Raw genomic sequence first — 22,197 nt, 5'->3', positions numbered from 1 at the left:
CCTCTGACTTCTGAGGCTTAATTTAAGTTCTATATTGCAAACTCCAGAAAATAATTCCAAACCCTCCTGCTGGAAAAGCAACCTGCTGGTAGACTGTGATTATACTGAATTACTAAAATCGCAATCAATTTTATACACTCTGTTAACCCTTGCTGGGGAGCTTGGCTCTCCAGGAGTGGAGAGGATGCCACTCTGAGGAGGTACCATAGCCAAGTGAGTTGGAGCACCATGGTCATCACTCTCACCACGATGGATCCTCTCTTCTGGCGTCTCCCTCTTCTGGGAAACAGCCCATCCCTGGCCCATCTGCCTACCAGCTAAGCTGGGAGGAAAAGCCAACAAAAGTTGTGAATGGTCACTGTCATTTCTCTGTGACCAACCAAATAACTGCTGTTCCCGTGTCATGGTGACACAACACTGCAGAAAGTGCTGGTGCTGCTGCTGCCTCATGCCTCCCAGGGAGTGCTCCTGTGGGCAGAGCAGTGTAAGCAAACCTGAAAACACAGTTAAATTCACTTTTACTCCTTCAGAGTGGGAGAGCTCTTCTGGCCTAACAGAATCCCTGGCACTGCTACAGACTGAATGTGACCACAAGAGCCCCTTCAGTCCAGAGCACCCTGGGATGACCTGCACCTGCAGCTATGTCAAGATGCCTCCTGTGCATCCTGGTCTGGAGAGGCTGCTGCTCCTTCATGGGCTCTTTTAAAGCAGCAATTGGATGCACAGCACCAAGTATTCTGTTAGGCTGCTGTGCAGGACACAGAAACCCATAGAAAGGCAAGGAGGATATACTGGCGTTGGAAGGGCTATTTTCAAAACCTGCAGCAATCCCAGTTGCAAACATGGACCTGCTATCCCATGGAGAAAAGATGTCACTTGCCACAGGTCAGAGCAGTGCTGCAGCATGCCTGCACCTTCTCTGAGGACTGCTCCAAGTGCTCATGAGCATTGAAAACCTTCGCTCTGACTCGGCACATCATCCCCTGAAATAGCCTCTTTCTGCAGGAAAAGCTGCCCCTGGCTGGCAGCCCCTTTTTAGGGATTCATCCTTCCCCAGAGGCCACCGGCCCCACAGAGAGACGTGGAGTGCTTGGAGAAGAGCAGCGCTGCTCCTCCAGCACCTCCGGAGGGGGCAAAGGAGGTTATTGGTTTCTTCCCTGCTCTGATTGCGCTGGGCTGCCCTGCAGTCACGTCCGGCGGGCAGCCCGGCTCTGCCCGGCAGCGGCATCCCGGCTGGAAGCAGCGGCGAGCGGGGACAGGAAGGTTCCCTGGAGCGGCTGCCCCTCTCCATCCCTTGGCACGAGCTGCAGCCGGGCCCTTGGCCGCCTGGGCCTGGGGCAGGTGGCACAGGCTCGGTGCGTGCCAGGGGACACAGGAGGCAGGGCAGGGCTGGCGAACGGGCAGAGCGGCGAGATAAAGAGCGGCGCAGGGCGGATTTAATACTGTACATAAATACACTTTACAATCTGGGGAAGGCTCGGTGCTAAGAGGAAGCCATTGGAATATTTTATCGTGATGCAGATCGAGTGAAAAGACTGTGAATAAATAAAAGGGAAGATAATTATTTGATGGAGTTCTCTTAGGATATGCCACAGCGGGGAATACTTACAGAGAATACATATTACTAGAGAGACTCAGCTATTCAAGCATCAAACCAACCTATAAATTGTCAGAGGAGAAAATTGGAGGAGAGGAATGGATGGGGGTTTGGGCACCGGTCTCATCAGTAACGCCGGGTTGCTCTTTCCACCTTCCCCATCGCAATTCCCCCTGCCCGAGGAGTCACAGCCCTGAAAAAGGGAAGCTGCCTCCTATAAATGTCTCTCAGGAATTACGGCCGAGCCACTACAGTACGGAGATGGAGTCGTTTATCTCCTCGCCATCTGCCCGGGCTCGTCGGGCCGGGGCGCAGCCGCCTGCTCCCGGGAAGCCTCGTCTCTCGCCCGGAGCGGCTCCTGAACCATCCAACCTCTCCAGGCACCACGCTCCTACATCTACCCACATCCTGCAGGGCTGGCATTCACCTCGCCCCCATTTCGGAGGGAACCCCTGCTCCGGGACCAGGCTGGTGCTTCCCCACGGGGCATTTCCCAGAACCTTTTCCCTTGAGCTGACCGGCAGCTGCCGAGTCTCAAGCTCTGCCTTGCTGGGATCCCTGGACCTCACTTCTCGCCCACCCCCAAGCCAAGGCTCTCCAGAAAAAGCTCTTTGCCAAGCCTAAGGATGCTGCGCACTGTCGCAGCCCTGCTCGGAGCCATCTCAGCATTTCCCTGAGGTCAGAGTGCTTCCTAGAGGCCAGAGAGAGCCCGGCACAGCTCCAGCAGCCCTGCTGCCCTCCGGCCCGGCTCACAATCCCTCGGGAATTCTATAAAGATGGCACAGACAAAACCGAAACCGTGCTGATGCAGGCTCCGTGGACGACAGCTTATTGTACAGCTTGTTTAAAATGGAACCAGTCCTGTACTTTTCTCCCCCCACTATTTTTGGCCCTGCTCCCCAGGAAAGCACCCCCACTTTCCCTCCTGCACAGCGCCAGCTCTCCCTGGAGGCAGGTGGGACAAAAGTGACCACCGGGAGGGAGGCAAGGAACATCCCCCCTCCTGCCAGCATCTCCTGCCCCACGCCTGGCACCAGCACCAGGTCCCCGAGGGTGCAATCACTGCACCCTTTCCTCAGGGGGCTGATGGCATTAGCTCTGAACATCTCTGGGATTGAAGGAAACCTTGGGCTCCTTTATGGGGATGATGTAAGCGATAGGCTGCGCTTCAAAGAGGTAGCCTCAGGTAATTAGCAGAGGTGCTCATTATTTTAAGCGAGACTTGGCACTGCTTCCAGAGCCCTGAACAGGAGCAAAGCTGCTCTCGAGCGGGGGCTACCTTTAAGGCTGGCTCAGACAACACAATCAAAGGCAGCCTGACAGCGGCAGGTTTCCCTCCCTGCGCCTGCCAGAAGGGAATTGCTCAGTCACCTGCACCCAGAATAAGACTTTGTCCCTGTTCCTGTCATTAATTTATCGCCTGTGAATTAGTGGGGCCCCAGAGACGCACAGAACCCACCTGTTCCCTCTCCCGGCTCTGACATTTGGAGCCTCCTGGGCAGGTAGCGGGAAATGGCCCCATAAAGCATCCTCTAAGGCAGAGCTGCCAGGCAGTGCCCGCCCTGCTCACCTCCCTCCTGCAGCCGGGGCTGAGGACAGCGCCCGGCCCGCCTGGGGGGTGACACAGGCAGCCAAGGCTTTTTAAATGGATCTTATCCCTCCCTGGAAATGCAGCTTTAATGCAGTGGTGGGATGCTCAAAGGGATGAGACAAAGCACCCCGGCTTTGGTAATGGGGCAGGGCACACGCAGGGTGGGATAAACAGCAGCTCCCACCCTGAGTCACCCTGTCAAACAGAAGTCATTCTTACACCAGTATCACCCTATTTACCCCAAATACGGCGATGCTGTAATCGCTGCCATTCTGGACTCCAAACAAATCGGCCCTAAATGCTTTTCTGCTTTGTTAAAAGGGGACGGGAGGAGGGTGGTTTTAAAGCTGCCATCGCTGTAATGCAAGGAAATTACCATGTAGGATGCAGGGGTCTGAAAGCTGCACTTAATATCCCACACCTTTCCAAATCCTTTGTGTCATGACGGTCCCAGAATAACAGCAGCTGCTTGGGGTCGGCAGCAGGAACCCCCACTCCTCCCCTTAGGCCCACCACCAGTGCAGGGGTGCCAAGTGTCCTGTCCCCTTCCCAGAGCCCAGGCAGGACCAGCAGAACCCGCTCTGCCTCCAGCTTTGGCTTGGCTGCTGAAGAACAAAGGCACTGGCACTTGGTGCAAAACTGGCTGGTCCTGTTCATGGACACCTGAGTCTGTGTCAAGCACAGCACACTTCCAAAGTGTTCCAAAAATTGGGCAGCAGGGTAAAAGAGCTCCTCAGTGATCCCATGGAAATAAAAACTACTACAGGGTGGTCAGAAACAACACACCCATGTCATTCCTAAACCCACAGGAACCTCACCATTGGAACCTCTTTATTTGTCCCTCTTAGCACGGGGAGAGCGGAGACTCCACGCTAATCATAGGAAAAGAAAGTTTTACAAATAGTCTGCAAACAATCCATACGAGAGGAAATTCTCCACCTGAGACAGCCTTTGCTCCACGGCTGTACCATGGCAGTGCCCAAAGCCACCCCAGCTCACACCGAGCTCTCCACAGACACCTTCACACCTCCAGAGCCACAGGGATGCGCAGCTGGCGCTGGAATGCCCTGGCTGAGAGAGCTGCTGCTGCCAGAGCTCAGCTACAGAGCTCTGCACCTTCGGGCAGAGACGGAGGTTTGGGATGAATCACACTGCGATATGTAGGCAAAGCCCCATTAATGGCACCACTCTGAGGCATTGCAGCTCCTAGTCAAGTGCTGGGAGCTGGAAGCCATATTTATGAGTGAGATATATCCGCAGAGGGAGCAATAAACTGCAAAGCAAAGTATGAAGGTTTGCAGCAAGCGCTGTAAAGTTTTACACTCCCGAAAACTGGGAATAAAAGATGTACCCATTTAAAGCAGAGTGGATGGAAAGGGTTTGCACAGGACTATAAACCAGCCTTATAACAGTTAATTGCTACTTTCTTGTTGCAACCCAGAGAAAAGAACGGCTTAAATCCCTGTTGAAGAGTGGGAGCATAGAAAGGGGAGTGAGAAGCAGGGAGAGGAGTGCAGGGAACTGGGAACCTTTTGTTTGGGATCCTCTACACCACAAGGAGAAGAGATGCCTTTTGTTCCTGGCACTAGGCTGCTCCCGCTCCCCTCTGTGGGCAGCGAGACCTGGGGCAGGGGCCCAGCAGCACGGCCAGTTGTTAATTACCTCTCATTTAACTAAGATCCCACTGATGCCCATGCAACAGAGACTCAGCCAAACGTCTGTCCCTGGGAGGAAAGGGGCAGAGGGAAGGGCACAGCGGTGGGTGGATCCCTCTGACTGACAGGGACCTTGAAGCACAATATTTCTGACCACAAAAATGCAGGGGAAAACTCCAAATGTTTTCTACAACAACTGAAAGAACCAGCCACCTTCAACCAACCCCCACAAAAGCACCAGCACCCAGTGGTACCCTCAAAGGACACCATCCTTACCACAGCTCCTCCCCAGGCCAGTGTTCCCCTGCATGAACTGGCTGCTTCCAAACCTCCTCTGGGACACCAACAGGAGCTGTGCTCATGCAGAGGCCATGTAGAGCCTCACCCAACACCTCGAGGTGCTGCAAATACCAAAATGGCTCCTGTCCAGCTCCCTCTGCCCTTTAGAATCTCCCAGCTGCTGCACAGGTAAGGGGACGAGGACAAGGTGCTCCCCATAGGCTGGGAGAGCTCCCCTCCTCCCTTGCCAGCCTCCTGCAGCTCCTGCTTGTTTCTCATGTGATTTTTCCCTCCCTGCAGTGGCAGATTTTGTGCACTATCCAGGAAAGCAGAGCCATGCATTCTTCACTGTAAACACTGAGATGCTGTTTCCACCCATCAGAGCAGCACTTAGGTGGAGATGACAATGGAGCTCACACAGCCCTAATCACACACTTTGATTGAAATAAGAGAATGGGGAAATGGAAATCAGACGTCTGGAGCCAAGCTCTCGTGGAGCTGGGAAGCTGCAGCGTCAGAGCCGCTCTGGGAGCTGCCATGGGCTCGGAGGCTCGCTCTTTGGGCTGACCTAATCATGGCCTGAAGGGAGCCTGTTAGAGTTTTTACTGTTTACAGCCTGGAGTGACAGGACAAGGGAGAAAGGCTTCATACTGACAGAGTAGGTTTAGACCAGGTTTTTTCACTGAGCTGGTGAACGCCCCTGGGTCAGCTTCCCTGGTCAGCAAGGCTCGTGCAGGGCCTCGTGTGCCAGCGCTGCAGTAGCAGGGAGCACCGATTGTTGGTTTTTCTGACAGAAGAAAACCTCTTTACCATGTTCATCTTTCTAGCTGACGTCCCTTTTACGCCTCACATGCTCAGCAGAGGGTTTGGCAGTGGCAGGTCTGGCTCAGTGAGGGGGTTTGTAAAGCAAATGCACCTTGGATCTACACTCGCACTTATTAGTTTGACGATGATGCGGCAGCTCCTCTGCTGTCACTTCTAACGATGGATCTTTAGAAAAGCAAAGGCAAATGATATAGATTTGGAGTCGGTAATGAGCCTAAAACTGTTTGATCATTTCGGCTCCAGCTGGGCGAGTGGGAGGAGGACGAGCTGCTGTGAGGACCTGCCAGAGCCAGAAGCGCGGGGCTCTGCTGCCTCTTCGTGGCGATGGCGCAGGAGCTGCCACCGCCGGGTCCCCTCCGTGCTGCTCAGGGCGGAGGGCGAGGGCTGCCGGGGCTGCAGAAGAGAGTTGTTATGGAAAAAGCAGGGCTTGGAGAGCACGCTGCAGTCCTGCTGCCGTCAGTCCGGCTGGCCACACGGCACCGACGGGCAGAGCAGCGGAGCTGCCTCTCGGCAGGATGGAAGCGCCAGCGGTACGCGCGGAGGAAGAGTTTTACCAGCAGAATTTTGACCCTCAGGAGTATTTGAAAGAATTTTACAGCACGAGCAGCAGCCAGGAAGGGGAAAGCGTGTTTATGGTGCAGAACTTGAGGATCCTACGTGAAATTTTCTCTTTAGGTGAGCAGTCCCGAGGTGTTTCGCGGGCTGCCCAACACGGAGCGAGCTGTGAGACGCAGACACACACCTGCTGTGTCAGAGACACTCCAGCTCTGCCTGCACGCCTCTCCTTTGTGCCGACAGGGAATCGCAGCTGGAGCTGTGCCACAGCTTCTGGGAGCATCATCAAACCCAGCTGGGGTCGGGGGGCATGGGGACAGTGCCTCTGCCCCAGGAGCTCCAGAACTCCAAGAGCATCTCTGAAGCACCTGAAGTGGTTCCTGTTCTCTCACTGTGTATTTTTCAAGCCCGGGCTGGGCGAGGCTGTGCCAGGCAATGCCTGAGCCCACCAGCTCCTGGTGTAGCCTCTGGCCAGGGCTGTGGCACTCGCACGTGGAACGAGCCACGATGGCACGGGTGCCACACGCTCCCAGCCAGGCCCGAGGGGACCCAGGGAGGGAAAACAGGCAGAGATAAGTAAACGAGGCTCCAGGGAAATTAAGGCAAAGTGGAAGTCCTGGCAAAGCAAAGTAGTAATTCCCTTTCTGAACGAGTGACTGTTTGGAATTTAACCAGGCGAACGCGATTAAACCAAATGGATATAAATTCTAGGTGCGGCGGCAAGTAATGAAGTGGAGAAAATGAACAGCACCCAATTAACAAGGAAATCGGATCTGCTGCAACGCGTGGGGATCTAATGAAAAATGAGGGTTCAACTGCCCCTTTCAAAATTTTTCCAGATGGAGAACACCCGTTTCACATCCAGCATCTTCTGGGATACCCAGGGGATTGCAGTGGCTGGGGAGAGCCAAGGATGCTTTCCAAAGTCCTTGGAGAAGTGAAATCCCCGGGAAGGCTGCTCGGGCACAGCCCACCCACTCCGGCGGGATGCAGCCACAGGAGCAGCCGGGCTTGGGGCCCCTGGAGAGGACTCCCCGTGCTCCACCGCAGCCCCCCGGAATGCAGAGCCCTCCCTGCTCCCACATAACCCATCTGGGGGGCTTTAACCTGCATCCCGGGTTTTAACCGGCTGGCTCAAAGCCCCTCAGCTTCCCGTCAGTTCCACAACAGCGCGGGAATAACGGGAAACGGCGGCCGAGCGGCAGGACCCGGGCGCAGGCTCGTGACAGGGCTGCACTGTCGCGACAGAGGGGCTGCTGTGTGTGACACATCAACGACTCGCTTATGGCAAACAGGCTTTATTGGTTAATTACAGTAATCAGTGAATTCCCGCGGGGTCGCAGCGGGGGCTCCGCAGGTCCCATGTGCCCCGGGAGAGACGTGGGCCCATCCCGACTGGACTCTGTGCCCACAGCTGCCGCTGACGAGACCAGTCCTGTCCACGTTCCATTCCTGGTACCATTCCCATTGCCCCGTTCCCGTTCCCATTGCCCCATTGTCCCGTTCCCATTGCCCCGTTCCCACTGTCCCCTTCCCATTGTCCTGTTCCCATTGACCTGTTCCCGTTCCCACTGTCCCATTCCCATTGCCCCGTTCCCATTGTCCCGTTCCCATTGCCCCATTCCCATTCTCATTGTCCCGTTCCCATTGTCCCGTTCCCATTCTCATTGTCCCCTCCCCATTGCCCCATTCCCATTCTCATTGTCCCGTTCCCACTGTCCCGTTCCCATTGTCCCGTTCCCATTGTCCCGTTCCCATTGCCCCGTTCCCATTCTCATTGTCCCCTCCCCATTGCCCCATTCCCATTCTCATTGTCCCATTCTCATTGTCCCATTCCCATTGCCCCGTTCCCATTGTCCCGTTCCCATTGTCCCGTTCCCATTGCCCCGTTCCCATTCTCATTGTCCCCTCCCCATTGTCCCGTTCCCATTCTCATTGTCCCCTCCCCATTGTCCCGTTCCCATTGTCCCGTTCCCATTGTCCCCTCCCCACCGGAAGGGGCGGGGCCAGCACGCTCCGCCCCGGTGACGTCACGCCAAGTGCCGCGCGCGGGGCGGGGCCGCAGGCGCTGGGAGCGCGCGCGCTCAGGTCTCGGCGCCGCGATGGGGGCAGCGGCTGCCGAGGCGAACCGGACGCTGTTCGTGGGGAACCTGGACCCCAAGGTCACCGAGGAGCTCATCTTCGAGCTCTTCCACCAGGTACCGCCCGGCGCCCGCGCTGTCTGTACCGGGGGGGGCGCGGCGGGGAGGCCGCGGCCGCCATGGCCGGCGGGGCTACGGCGGCCGCCGCGGGACAGGGTTCGGCGGGGCGCACGTGCTCGGCGGCGGCCGCTCCCTCCCGGTGTTTGCTTAACGCTTTCGCTCCCGATGGCAGGCGGGCCCCGTGATCACCGTGAAGATCCCGAAGGACCGGGATGGACGGCCCAAGCAGTTCGCCTTCGTGAATTTCAAGCACGAGGAGTCGGTGCCGTACGGGCTGCGGCTGCTCAACGGGATCAAGCTGTACGGGCGGCCCATGCGCATCCAGTTCCGATCAGGTACCGGAGGGATTTAACCACTTTTCCAGAGGGAAAGGGAACCGCTGCCAGCTGCCCGAGCCTGTAGCAGGATCACAGCTAATCGGGTAAATCGCAGGAGCCTCTCACCAGGGGGTCCCTCATCTGCCAGCTCTGCTCCCCTCACACCCTCCTGTCCCGGAGCTTCCACCGGGCACCTCCCGTCCCTCATGGCCGCTGCAAGCCCTCGGCTGAGCTTTCTCTTTGTGTTTTTATCGGCTATTCCTGCAGCACCTCTAAGATCTGTTCTAAATTATCACACGAGCATTAAAAACCTCATCTGACAGTTGTTAAATGAGACACATTGGCTACAATATCTCTGCTCTTTCTGGTGGGAATTAAGACAGTTGCAGTGCCTTATTTTGGTAACTGGACCATGTGCTTTTACAGATCACTGACAGAATATCAGAGCCAATTAAATATGTGGAAACTTGAAAGCAAATTCAAAACATGTTGATGTTCTGCAAGTTCACTTCACAACCAAGTGGTACTTGTGGATATTCTGAAATATTTGTCTTTCCCCAGGGAGCAGTCATGCTGCCCAGGATACCAATCCATCCTGTTCCCAGCTCGGAGCTGCTGGCACCAACCATCCTGGAATGCCTCATCCAGCATCCAACAGCAGCAGGTATGAGTCTCACCAGCACAGGAGTGTGGAATGGAGACACACATTGCATGATCACCATGTTCTGGCTACTTCCAAGTGCAATTTTGTGTTTCTTTCCTGTGGAGGGAACACCAGTGGGATGCAGATGCCCCTTGGACTGCAGCAGTTGTGTGTTTAAGGCTGAAACTCCTGATCTGTTTTCCCTGCAGGTATGAGAGGGTTCCAGATAGCATGGCCTCACCGGGGTTCTCGTCAAGCCTGCAGAGACAAGCGGTGGTACGTGCTCACACTCACAGGCACAGGTTGTGGGAATATGCTTTTGGAATGCTGAAATGACAATTCCAGAAGATTTGAAGCTGCTGGTAGAGAGGGGGCCAGCTGGGGGGGCTCTGGGAGTCCAGCTGTGGGTAACGGTTGTGTTCCGTTCTGGTATTTGCAGCGTGAGTTAGAGTGCAGCCCAGGTTTGGTTCAAGCACTGCAGCGGGCAGGCAGTGTACCAAACCGAGCATCCCTGTCCCTCTTTCCCTTCCAGATGAACAGTGCGGCTCGGCAGCAGCCCCAGTTCGGGGGGAAATACGAGCAGTCCGCTTATGCCCCTCCTGGCTACTCCCACTCCGCCCACGCCCTGCCGGGCTCCCCGGGGCCGCGGCGCCCCGAGGGGCCGGCACCGCGCAAGGGCCGGCTGGGCACCCACCCCTACTTCTCGGACAGCCGCCACTTCGGCCGCGAGCGCTTCGGGGAGTGCGGCTCCGACTACGGCCGGGGCAAGCGCGATGAGTACGGCTTCGACGAGAGGGGCCACGAGGCCGAGCACCACTACCGGGGCGGCCGCGAGGAGCACTACGACAGGCACCGGGACAGCTGGAGCTACGAGTACCGCAGGGAGAGCTACAGAGAGGCCAAGTGGCACTCGGCGCGGCATTGATGGACTCGAGGGCAAAGCAAATGTGACCTGTTTCTCACTGAGTACATGTATAAACCCCCGCTCCCCAAAAAATCCACCAGTGAAGTCACCTTTTAGTGTTTGTAAAAATACCAGCAGGGCAGTCCTGCCAAACTCTGGTCTCAGTATTAAATGTGTTAACTCACACTTCAGGGCTTTTCACGGGGTGAAAATCCGTGGTGAAGTTTTGGAGAAACCACCCCTCTGTCCTTGTGTCACAGAGAAGTGATGTTAGTGTTTTTTTAGGAGAAAGGAACATCTGTGTCAGGTGGAAGGATCTGGTGTTTTAAGCACAGTTGAGGTGGGACAGATGCTGCCAGCATCTGTAACCTCCCTCATGTAGTGTTTTATACAGTTGTAGAATCACACAGTGATCTGGGTTGATAGGTACATGAAGGACCACCTCACTCCAAACCCCTGCCAGAGGAAGGGATGCCTTCCACTAGACCAGGCTGCTCAGAGCCCCACCCAGCCTGGTCTTGAACACTGCCAGTGATGGAGTATCCACAATTTCCATGGGTAACCTGTTACAGTGCCTAAGCACCCTCACAGTAAAGAATCCTTTCCTAGTATGTAATCCAAACCTACTCTTTTTCAATTTGAACCCATTTCCCATTGTCCATTTAAAATATTACAATGTTGTCTTGGAGAACATTAAAAATCTCCCTGGGGAAAGCCCCTGGGTGAACCTCCGCCTTTGAGTCGGGGGCAGCGGAGCTGCTCCGTGGGGCCGGTGTCGGGAGGAGCGCTCCGGACAGCCTCGGACTAGATCTCCCAGCAGCCCTCGCGGCACATCCACACCCACAGAGCGCGGGCGGGGCCGCGGGGGCCGCCGGGAGCTGTAGTGCGGCGGCGATGCTGGGCGGCGGCCGCGCCGGCCTGGGCCGCCTGCGGATCTGCGCCGGGCGGTTGTGGCGGGGCCGGCGGAGGGCGGCGGCCATGGCCGGCGGCGACATGGGGCAGCGCATGGTCTGGGTGGACCTGGAGGTGCGGGGCGGCGGCGCGGGGCGGCGGGGGGCGCGGGGAAGGAGCGGACGGGACGGGGGGCGCGGGTCCCCGGGCGCGCTGACGCTGCCGCTCGCCCCTGGCAGATGACGGGCCTGGACGTGGAGAAGGACCAGATCCTGGAGATGGCGTGTCTCATCACCGACTGCGACCTCAACGTGCTGGCCGAGGTGAGCGCGCCGGGCGGGACCCCGCGGCAGCCCCGGCACCGCGCCGCTTGCAGGGGATGCTGGAACAAAGTGCCGGCGGGCGGTGCCCGGGACCCCGGGACCCCCGGGACCCCCGGGACCCCCGGACCCGCCGCTCCGCACCGGGAGCGCGGCACCTGCGTCACGCTGCGCTCGGTGTCCCCGGGGTGGAACCGCTCCCGCTCCCTGCCCTGCTTGTGCTCGCCACTAAACTTTTACATGCTTCTAAACTTTTTTTTCCACTACCTTGTATATTTTCCTGTCCCTGCCAGGGCCCGAACCTGATTATAAACCAGCCCGACGAGCTGCTGGAGAGCATGTCCGAGTGGTGCAAGGAGCATCACGGGAAGGTAGAGCCGTTCTGTGCCCTGTGCCATGGAATGACGCCTAATTCCGAGTGATCCGCTGCAGCACGGCCGCCCGAGCACAGACAGCTCCTGTGCTGAGCGCAGGGCTTGAAGGACAGGAGACAGGATCAGGCTTATTTTGTATTGAGGAGCCTATGTGGAATGTTTTGCCCAAGGTCTCCGAGTCATCTGCGGCGCAGTTCAGACTGCGCTCGGGGATCTTTAGCCTTCAGCCGCCTGTGCCTCGCAGCCTGCTTTCTGATAAGTTGGAATAGTGCTGGAAGCTGCTTCCCGGTTTGGGAGTGGAAGCATCAGCACAGCACAAGAGCAGTGAGGCTCTCCTGGGAGGGCTGGAGCAGGCAGGGGGGCCAGAACGGGATCTGTCGCTCAGGGATGCACCACTGGCTCGCATCTGCCAAGGCAGGGGCTCAGCCTCCTTTCTCCCAGTGTGAGGTTGAGAACTGGGGTTTGGCTCCTTGTCCTCTCACAGAGCTGCTGGCCACCTCCTGCCTCTGTGGGAGCCCTGGTGCAGGCTGGGTTGGGTGGGCTCCTCTGCTGAAGTCTCACATTAAATAATTCAAAATTTTTCCAGTGGGGAAGGGGAAGGTGAAGCTTGAATGCCTGAGTAAGAAGAGGTGCAGGATCAGTGCACAGCAGTTCAGAGCCCGTCAAATGCAGATTTCCTCTGCATTTCTTCTGCATGTGGGATTAAACATCCTGTAAACTCTGGGCTTTTGCCTGTCCCCTCAGTGCTGTGAGCCTTGTGGATTTTTTCACTGAAAGCTTCACTTTTACAGCAAGAGATTATTTTTAGTTCTTTGGGCCACCAAAGAGAGGTTCCTCCTTGCCAGCAGCAAGAGAGCAAATGGATTTTCCAGTCCCTGATGATGAATTGAAATTCAAGTTAGTTTTCAATTAAGGGCTGAAGTTTTAAGACATCCATAACCCCCCCTCCTCCCCCTTCGGCATCTTGCTCTCCCTGGGAAGAATTAGCAAGAGTTTGGAAAATGAATATTAATTTACTGTGATGGGTGCTTTTCCCTGCTCCAGTCGAGGATTCCAGCTCGGCTTCAGCTCGGGAGTGAATTGGAGATGGTAGCATGCGTCCTTGCTGCTCCTGAGGAGCTACTTATTTTTAATTGACTAAGAGAAGAGAAGCAATTAGAATATAGATGAAAATGCTGCCACATAATGAATTTTTTAACCACCACTTGGATCTGTCAAGTAGATTTTTGCTGCACAGTCGTGGAAATATATAGCGTAGCCAGATGGAAATAAATCACTGAGAACACTTGGAGAGGATTTGACATTTAGCTATTGAAAAAAAAAAAATAAGGGAGGAACTTTCTTGATTTATAGGAATCTTGATAAACCCTGAAGGCAGGATCCTGTTTATTTGTGTTCACTGGTACCTGCTGCTCCCTGCTGGGGAGGTGAGTGCCTCTCCTGAAACAGGGATATATAAAGGGATGTAGCGTTCTCCTGGCTGAAGCATTTGCAGGTGGGTAAACAACGCCTCATGTCTTGGTAACTGAAAAGAACTCTGAGCAAAGAAATCAAAAAAAGGGAAAGAAGAAGCTCTGAAGCCCACAGGAAGGTCAGTGCTGTCAGGACTATTTACCTGCCTTGGTTTTCCTTCCCAAGCAGGAGGTCCCTGGGGAGAGTAAAGGCTGGGGGTGTCCCAGAGAACTGAGATACAGAGTTCAGGAGGTACCTGGGGAGCAAACAGCACTTGAAGGGTTGACCTTTCACTGCAGAGTTAAACATTTACTTGAGAACTGGAGCATTCCTGGTAGTGTCTGTGACAGGGTGTTCTTGATTTATGACTTGGCTCTTTTTTTGCAGTCTGGCCTTACTAAGGCTGTGAAGGAGAGTAAAATCTCACTGCAGCAGGCAGAGTACGAGTTCCTGTCCTTCGTGCGGCAGCAGACACCCCCGGGGCTCTGTCCTCTCGCAGGTGAAGCATCTTTCTTAACTACAACATCATCTGTCCTGCACTCCCAGCGGGATCAACACCCACTGGCACGTGTGGCAGGAATGTCTTCCTGCTCTGTGCTGTGTCTTCTCCTCCCCTTTTGGATACTCCTTTTGGGTATCCAACCAAAGGCCGAGTAAGGATCTTCCAGGTGTCCTGTTACCCAGAACTGCTTTCAGAATTTCATATATGATCCTGGGACAGGTGCTGAATGAGGTTAATACCAATGGCCACTTTCACTTGGCGGAAAACCCAATGCTGGAATAATTCTTTGATATTTATCTGTGACACAAATTGTGGCAGTAGTAACTGAGGAATTACTAGAGGTATTAATATTAAAGCCTGTGTGATGCTGCAATGAAAATCTGAAAAACCTTTACAATCATATTTGCTAGAAAATGGGATAAATGAGCTGCTTGTGAATGGCTTTTCTTCCCCTGTGATCTCTCCCAGCTCGCTCCACCTGCTGCTCGTTTCCATGTTGCTCTGCAATGTCTTTGAAGAAACATCTTGTTTGTGTCTTTGTAGGTAACTCTGTTCATGCAGATAAGAAGTTCCTTGACAAATACATGCCGCAGTTCATGAGGCACCTTCATTACAGGATCATTGATGTGAGCACTGTCAAGGAACTCTGCAGGTAAATGTTCCCCCCGTTAGGTGGTTTGAAAGGTCCCCTGGGATGATCATTCGTGCTGCTGGGGTTCTGCAGATCACAGCTGGGGGACTCTGCAGGGCTGTGGCTTCTCTGGGTGTCAGTGAAACCACGGTTCCTTCGCCAAATGTAGCCAACCCACAGCAGCCACCAGATTCGGTTTTGAATCCTTTTTCTTCCCAAGTGGCAATTTTTGTGCTTACAGGCGCTGGTATCCAGAGGAATACGAGTTTGCACCAAAGAAAGCGGCTTCTCACAGGTGAGCTTTGTGCCTCTGTCTCTGGCAGAGCAGGGCTTGTCCTGCAGAGAGCTCTGCTCTTCCTGAGCAGGACATGGGGCTCCTTTGAATTCCAGCATCCAGTGTCTGGTGCAGGTGGAGACTCTGTGCTTCTGCACCCTGTCAGATGTTTGTACTCCCTGTCCAAAGCCAAGATAGTGTAGGGAAAGGGATTATTAAATTATTATTAAAGGACCAGAAGTTTCCTCAGCCCTTCTGATTTACTCTGCTCTTCAAAGTGCATGTTTGTTGACCATGCAAACAGTCACTTAATGGGGGTTATCTGCCCCTTTTTTGGGCAGAGGTGGTCACAGAAACACAAAAATAGGAGAACTGTGAATGGGGGGGCTAGAGTCCTGTTCCTGCCTATTTCCTGAGCTTGGAATGTGGCAGAGAAGTAGTGGGAAGGAGCCAGGGAACCTCTGTGGCTCTGCTCTGATGTCTGTGCTGGCAGGAGGGAGGCTCTGGTACACACAGAGGAGGAGGAGGGCTGGCTGTCGCAGAGGTCCTGGCTGGAGTCGTGGCTGATGTGCTGCTGCATTGAGCTGAGCCCTGGGTATGCCCTGGCTGGAGCTGGGCAGCTCTCTGGAGCCCTCCTCTCTTCTCTGGGGTTGAATTGTTTTTCACAGCCGATGCTGCAGACCCTTTGGTTTCCAGCAGCTGTGTCCAGGGTGACAGAAACTAAATCAGCCGTGTGTTCCTCTGTGGCACACTGGCACCACTGGACTTTTATTGCTATTGAGACAATGAGGGTTATTTTCATTTCTGACAGATGCACCTTCCATGTGCATTGGTTTGGTTTCCTGCAGCCTGGAAGTTTTCAGAGGCATTAGGATCTGGGCATAGCTGGAGATGTACCCAGGTGCTTTGAAACCTTCCTTAATTCTCTTTCAGAGCACTTGATGACATCAGGGAAAGCATCAAAGAACTCCAGTTCTACAGAGACCACATCTTCAAGAGGAAAACGGATGAGAAGAAAAGGAAACTGATTGAGAACGGGGAAAGTGATAAAGCTGCCAGCTGATTTCCCCTCCCGCCACACCAGCCCGTAGCACACACTAGATGCGTCTCCTGGTTCTTTTTTGTTTGCCAGTCTCTTGGGAAGCTGCACCCTGGGTTACCTTGTTTCTTACCAGCTGTTCAATGCAGACAGAAGCCTGAGTTACTGCTGCTTTTCAGTTTGGGCGGGAATCAGCACGTTGGGCCTCAGCAGCGCCCGGGTTGGGATGTTCTAAAACACGCTGTTTGATACTCCCTGCACCTGGTTGTAGGTGCAGTCTTTCACAACACAATAAAACAGTTGAAAGATTGTGGTTTTGGACAGCCTTTCTTTGGTGCTCTCCACGCTGCCAGGTGAGCTGTTGCTGGCCTCCCCTGGGCTGTCCTGGGGCGGGAGCTGCTGGCCCATAAACCAGAGGGTGTAATGGAGCGCGGGATGTGCGGCTCCCGGGCATGTTTTTATTAGGGGCATTAATAATAATGGCCATCCAGGGCTTCTCGATCCCACTGATTGTTGGAACACCTGCTCTGCCAACCCTGGGAATGATTGTTATTGCAGAGAGGCCGTTAAAATGGTTAATGGGGCAAATAAATGAGTCTGAAATGTCTCTCTCCTCTGTCACCAACTCCCAGGTAAACTGGCAATTCCAGCGAGGTTTATTTTCTGTGTGGGCAGGCTTGGAGCAGGGCAGAGCTGAGGGACATCCCTGCACAGGGTTATCCACCACAGGCAGCACCTGCAGAGGTGCCTGGATGCCTCCCCGTGGATCTGCCGGGGCCCTGGGACAGGGCTGTGCTGCAGCTGAGGACACGAGGTTCCTGTTCACACGTGCCAGCAGCTGCCCAGACCCACATCACGGCCACGTGCCACCAGAATCCTCTTTGTCTTCCCTTTCCATGCTAGTTTCCTCCCCTTCCTTTGACTTCTTTCTGACCTACTTCTCCTGCTTTTCATATTTTATTCCTTGTTAAGATGCTTTTGTTTTTCTTGAAATGTTTTTAAGGAAAATATGCCACCTGTGTTTATACATTTTTAAATATTGTTTTTTCTTGCTTCTGAAGTAACGGTGCCGTATGGAGGATTTTTATCTCGTTTCCCTGTGTTATGCAATAGCATTTCTGGTTTTCTGTGCTGGCATCATTTGAGGTTCCAATTTAGTACAAATTTGTCACGCACTTGGCAGAGCACAGATAAACCCCACCAAAGCGGGTGTTATTTTGGGCTGGAAACAAAGCTCCCTCCTGCAGCAGGGGCTGGGGAGAGGGAACGGGCTTCACATCATTCCCTCTGTAGGAGCACTTACACCAGTTGTTTCCATGCTCTGAAAGCTCCATCAGCATCACACAGTCATGGAGGATCCAGATACAGGGGTGTAAATAACTCTCTTTTTGGACATGGTAGCTAAAATAATTCCTCAAAGGCAAATCCAGAGTGTGCCTGGGAGCCCTTGGCACCAACCCCTGATGCTTGTGGGTGTCTCTCAGATCGAGACAGTTCACAGCACATTAAACCTGTAAGTGCACAAGGAGCTTGCTCTGAACAGGAGCCCTCACAGCTCCAGTCACTGCCAGGATGGAGAGTTTCTCGTGTGGAAACTCCTTCCAGACATGAGCCAATTGAGTCTCCCACGATGGCAAAAAGAGCAACCAATTATCCCTCCCTCCCTTCTTCCCTCCCTCCTTCATCTTTTCTCTGCCCTTGCCTGCACTTCTCATTCTTCCCACCCATCCACACTGCACTATTTGGGTGCAAACCACAGAAATCAGGAAAAAGATCAGTTCATAATATACTTTTGGCCAGCTTCTGTGTGGTCTGCTCCTGTTGTCTTTTTCTAGAGAAATCCTCCTGCTCCCAGGCACAGCTGCTGGCTCCTCCACAATGGGCCAGAACTTCTGCCCTGTGGCAGCTGCAGCACAGACAACATCAGGGGATGAAGCAGACCCTCAAGCAACACCCCCCAGTTCTTTGGGGCTGAGCTGGGTGCTCAGAGGTGGCGGGGATGTGTTGGGGACCCTGTCCTGCCCACCCTGGCACCGCTGCCAGCGCTGCCCACTGGCCCTGGGAGCTGCTGGGCGCAGCTGCATCGGCTCAAGGTCGGCTGCAGAGAGCCCGGAATAGAAAACCTTCAGACATGATTTTTGTCTCCTTTTTTTCCTCCCACTGCCGCTGATGATACCCTTTTACTGGAATAACTCTCTCCTGCTGACAGATAAGCTTTTAGGGTAGTGAAATCTCTGTGACACTTTAAGTGCCCTAAATGACAAAACAAGGACGTGCAAGATTACCCTGCAACTACTCCGTAAAACACAACTTGTCAGGAAGTTGCCACAGCCTCCCAGGCCCCAGGAGGATGGGGCACCCCCGTCCCTCCCCGGACTGTCCTTCCAGCAGGAGAGCGAGCGGAACAGCGTGAGCAGAGACAGGGAGAGGGGCAGAACAAGGTTAGAGTGAGGAAGAGCCTCCCAGGCCATGGGGACGGAGGGTCCCTCTGGAATCAGGGACTTGTCTCTCTGCCGCCTCCCCAGTGATGGATGGGATCCAAATGGCCATAAATTGCCGGGTGCTGCAGCGATGTTTTATCCCCGTGCCGGAGGAGCCGCCGGCACAGCGCGGTGCCACGTGCGGGGCACGGGCTGCCACTCACATGCCAAGCAGCATGGGGAGGGAGAGGTGACAGTCAGTGAGATCCATTCCCCAGCACTAACAGCAGCGGGGAGAGGAACATAAATGGGTGTGATAATGGTGCGATAGGGCCTAGCAGACACCGTATTTTGGAAAAGAAAACGATTATCTGGTGAGTCAAGTGGCACCTACTGACCCCTCAGCTCCGGGCACTGAGGGCAGGTTACAGAGTACAAATCCTTCTGCTTTCCTAAGACCAAGCTTTGCTGTTTACTCCCCAAATCCCCTTTCCTGGGAAGCCTTGGGGTAACTCTGTTCTCGAGAACACGCAGCCTGTGTGAGGGCACAGCTGGGGAAGCTGTCCTACACCTTCCCTGGACAGAGTGCTCTCCTGCACTGCACTTGCAAGGGAATAAAATCAGTGTCTGCCTCCAACCCAACCGACAAGACCAGAGGGAGGATCACGCTCTCCAAACTTTGCAGAAGGGAAATGAAGCACAGAGAGATGAAGTGACCTCCTTAAGGTCGCATGGGAAATTTGTAGCAGAGCCAAGAACCGAGCTGAGATCTCCAGAGTCCTCATCTACTTCTTCCACTGTAAGATATTCCTTCTGCTTTCCCTCCAGCCAAGTTAAAAATAAAACTGAGTTTCGTGTCCCTTTGGCAGCAACGTGACTCCAGCAGCAGTCTGGTCCATGAGCTGCCAGGGCTGCAGCACCAAAGGATCTGCCTGGCTCTCCGCAGTGCCCAGTCATTTGGGGGGTGGCCACATGCCTGGGTGTATATTTGTGTGCATATATTAGTTATGTGGCACTTCCTGCCTCGTAATTAAATGGAACCTCTTCACAGGCCCCTTTGAAGGAAATCTCCGTTGGTTCAGAGAAACTTTCATCACCAGCCAGTGCTCTGCAGTGTTTGCTCTCATTGTTCCTGCCAGTCAGGATAAAACTCCTCATAAGGACAGAGAGGGTGGCTCTGGATTCCCAGTGCCACCACACACTCACAGCCCAGCCCTTTCTCGGAGGGGAAATGCCTGTGGTGGGATCTGCAGAAAACCTCAGCCGTGCCCGAGGGCTGGGGAGCAGCGTGGGAGCTCCCCCGCTGTCCTCACTGTTGGCTCTGGATGTTTGTGTCCCCTCGGTGTCCCCACGAGTCCTTCCACCTGTCGCACGCTTGCATTTTCTGTGCCCGGCTCCCCACCAGCCCTACAGGAGCAGCGTTTCGTGGCAGGGCGTGTTCCCTGCCCCATCGCGGTGGGATGCTCCCCGCCAGCTGTGTCTGCAATACCTGTCCCTGCCCAGGTGCTGACACGCACAGCGCTGCTCCTTTACAGCCCGAAAAACACCAGCCAAGCCTTTCCTGTGAGCTGCCATTCCCTGGCGGCATCGCTGCTGTTGCTGCAGTCGGTCTTGAGGTGTCTCCCGAACACAGGAGCTGCGAGCAGGGCAGGAGGAGGAGCGGCTCCAGGAGGGAGCAGGGCTGGGGAGGGGATGCTGCACAGAGCCCACGGCTTTCCCTCGGGGGCTGTTTCTCCAGTCCAAGGGACGTCTGAAGGGTGCATGCTGCCTTTCTAGATACAATCCCTTGTTTCCACAGGGAAGAAGAGTTTCCTGCAGGAATCAGATTGTTTTGTTTTGTTTCCAGGGGGGACAAGCCCTGGCTGAATCCCCCTGTGGTATCTGCATAAGCCCAGGACTCGTGGCATGTGTCAGCACAGGAGACAAGAGTCCCACCTCTCTGATTCCCCCGTGACTGGTGCCACACGCTTGGTGTTCTCACTCCTGCCTTCCCCCTACCCTTGGGTCCTTGTCCAGGGCAGCAGTGCAGTTTGGAATGATGTTTTTGGTCTGTGAACCTCTGCAGAGGACAGGCTGACAGGGCCCAGGTGGAAGGTACCAGCTGAGGAGCAAGCCCACAGCTCCACAGAAAATCCTCTTCCCATCCCCTGCTCCTGAGCACCCACCCAGGCAGCTTGTACAAGATCCGAGTCAGCCTGTGCTCATCAGAGTAGATAAATCAGGGCTAATAAAATGTCCCCCACCCAGAACAAGCTGTGATAAGCAAAGGAAAGGAGAGGAATGCATTCCTGGCATGAACAGCTGCATTTCTCTGACCAGGAGTGCTGCATGCACGGGATGCACTGAGGCACAGAAAGGATCCTGCTCTGCCTGGCTCTGACCACACCACGTCCTGCCTCACTGCAATGGGTCTGCTTTCATGTCAGGCAGCAGAAATGAGAACAATGTGCTCTGGGACAATTATTTCCCTTTCCAGAGGGACAAAGTGACTTGTCTTGGGGTCTTTTCTGTGTCCTCTGCTGTGTGCTCTAATTGCCCCAAGATGCTCTACCTGGAGAGAGCCTTAATACATAATTATATACCATTAGTGATGAGAATAACATGACAACTGCTTTGGATAATCACGGAGAGCACTGTTCCTGCCAGTCTCCTAGCTACCACAGCACACACGTATTTGGCTCAATTTGTACAAGAGGGCATTTTGGAAGAATTATCTGAAGCTGGAAATAAGAACAGCAGACACACAGTCCTGGTTTCATGGGACTCCGACAGAAACCAACGGGGAAATTCACTGCAAAGGCAAATCAACTAGTAGGATTTTTAATTTTTTAAACCCACCCCAATTAAGAGCAGAGGTAGTGTAGCCCGAAGGAAACCTTCAGAAGATTGCAGATGCTCTCTGCCTGGAGATCGTGTGATATCTGGTGTTGATTTAAAGACTCTGGGAAGCTGCACTGCCATCCCTAGGTAAACTCTTCCCATGTTTTATGGCCATGCTGCTAAGAATTTGTCCCATATTTCTTGCCTGAATTTGTCTTACTTTCATTCCTAACCACTAAGGATCATTCTGCCTTTCCCAATCCCTCTGCCCATCCACATGCCATCAGGATTTCCCTCTTCCTGGGCAGGCATGGCACTGTCAGCACTCCCTCAGCCAATCCTCTCAGCACACCTCATCCCTTTGCTTCTCTTCCTCCTGATTTCCAGAGATGTGTATCCCCATTTCTAGAAATCATCCTTACAACGCCGGTGTGTGAACCCCCGCTTAATCGCTGTGAGGACACGCCCAAGTCTTTCTTCTGAAGCTGGATTCGTCTTTCTTGCTTGAAAGAAGCTTGCCCTACAGCAGCTCCTGGGTCTCACCCCCACCCAGGACTCCCTGCTTTGTCCTCTCCACAGCAGGACCAGGTTTTATTCCAGCACTACAGCAAGAATCTCGCTGTCCTGGGACGTTTGGAGGCCGCTGGAAGGTGCTGCTCACGGGTGCTGCCGTGTGCTGCAGGACTGGGTGCTCCTTGCTGGGGGACGTGCCTTGGTGCTTCACTCCAGGAACACAGAGCCCATGGCAGTGAGCTGCCCACATCTCCTCCCTGGCCAGCGTGGGGTCCAGCTCAGCCCTCGTCCTGCAGGATGTCACTCGCTCCCTCGTGCTCCCCCAGCTTTTCCCTTTGATGTGTTTTTCAGCCTGAAGGACAACACTGTCAACCTGTCCCTGGAGAATGAAGAA

General features: G+C 54.4%; 2 protein-coding genes across 2 annotated transcripts; both read left to right on the top strand.

The window, feature by feature from the left end:
• Positions 1-8,520: 8,520 nt before the first annotated feature.
• RBM7 (RNA binding motif protein 7) lies at positions 8,521-10,753 on the top strand. The gene is made up of 5 exons (XM_086861076.1): positions 8,521-8,700; positions 8,876-9,038; positions 9,582-9,684; positions 9,873-9,939; positions 10,196-10,753. The coding sequence occupies exons 1-5, from the start codon at positions 8,605-8,607 to the stop codon at positions 10,586-10,588; spliced, it is 822 nt and encodes a 273-aa protein (XP_086717202.1). The 5' UTR covers positions 8,521-8,604; the 3' UTR covers positions 10,589-10,753.
• Positions 10,754-11,442: 689 nt separating this feature from the next.
• On the top strand, positions 11,443-16,359 carry REXO2 (RNA exonuclease 2). Its single transcript, XM_086861075.1, has 7 exons — positions 11,443-11,593; positions 11,698-11,781; positions 12,072-12,149; positions 13,992-14,103; positions 14,650-14,758; positions 14,979-15,032; positions 15,945-16,359. Exons 1-7 carry the CDS (start codon positions 11,462-11,464, stop codon positions 16,072-16,074), a joined length of 699 nt encoding a protein of 232 aa, XP_086717201.1. The 5' UTR covers positions 11,443-11,461; the 3' UTR covers positions 16,075-16,359.
• The last annotated feature ends 5,838 nt before the right edge of the window (positions 16,360-22,197 follow it).

The sequence above is a fragment of the Cyanistes caeruleus genome, chromosome 23 (genome assembly GCF_971803275.1).
Source record: "Cyanistes caeruleus chromosome 23, bCyaCae1.hap1.1, whole genome shotgun sequence".
Taxonomy (NCBI): Eukaryota; Metazoa; Chordata; class Aves; order Passeriformes; family Paridae; genus Cyanistes; species Cyanistes caeruleus.
The sequence above is the reverse complement of the archived record's forward strand: the minus strand, read 5'-3'. Positions and strand labels throughout refer to the sequence as shown.

What these genes read in the sequence shown, in the direction of transcription:
- REXO2 (XM_086861075.1), top strand. Translation starts at nt 11,462, where the DNA reads ATGCTGGGCGGCGGCCGCGCCGGCCTGGGCCGCCTGCGGATCTGCGCC. An exon ending in GCAAGGAGCATCACGGGAAG is followed by an intron (nt 12,150 to 13,991) that starts GTAGAGCCGTTC and finishes CTTTTTTTGCAG; the next exon opens with TCTGGCCTTACTAAGGCTGT. An exon ending in AAGAAAGCGGCTTCTCACAG is followed by an intron (nt 15,033 to 15,944) that starts GTGAGCTTTGTG and finishes ATTCTCTTTCAG; the next exon opens with AGCACTTGATGACATCAGGG.
- RBM7 (XM_086861076.1), top strand. Translation starts at nt 8,605, where the DNA reads ATGGGGGCAGCGGCTGCCGAGGCGAACCGGACGCTGTTCGTGGGGAAC. An exon ending in GCGCATCCAGTTCCGATCAG is followed by an intron (nt 9,039 to 9,581) that starts GTACCGGAGGGA and finishes GTCTTTCCCCAG; the next exon opens with GGAGCAGTCATGCTGCCCAG. An exon ending in GCCTGCAGAGACAAGCGGTG is followed by an intron (nt 9,940 to 10,195) that starts GTACGTGCTCAC and finishes TTTCCCTTCCAG; the next exon opens with ATGAACAGTGCGGCTCGGCA.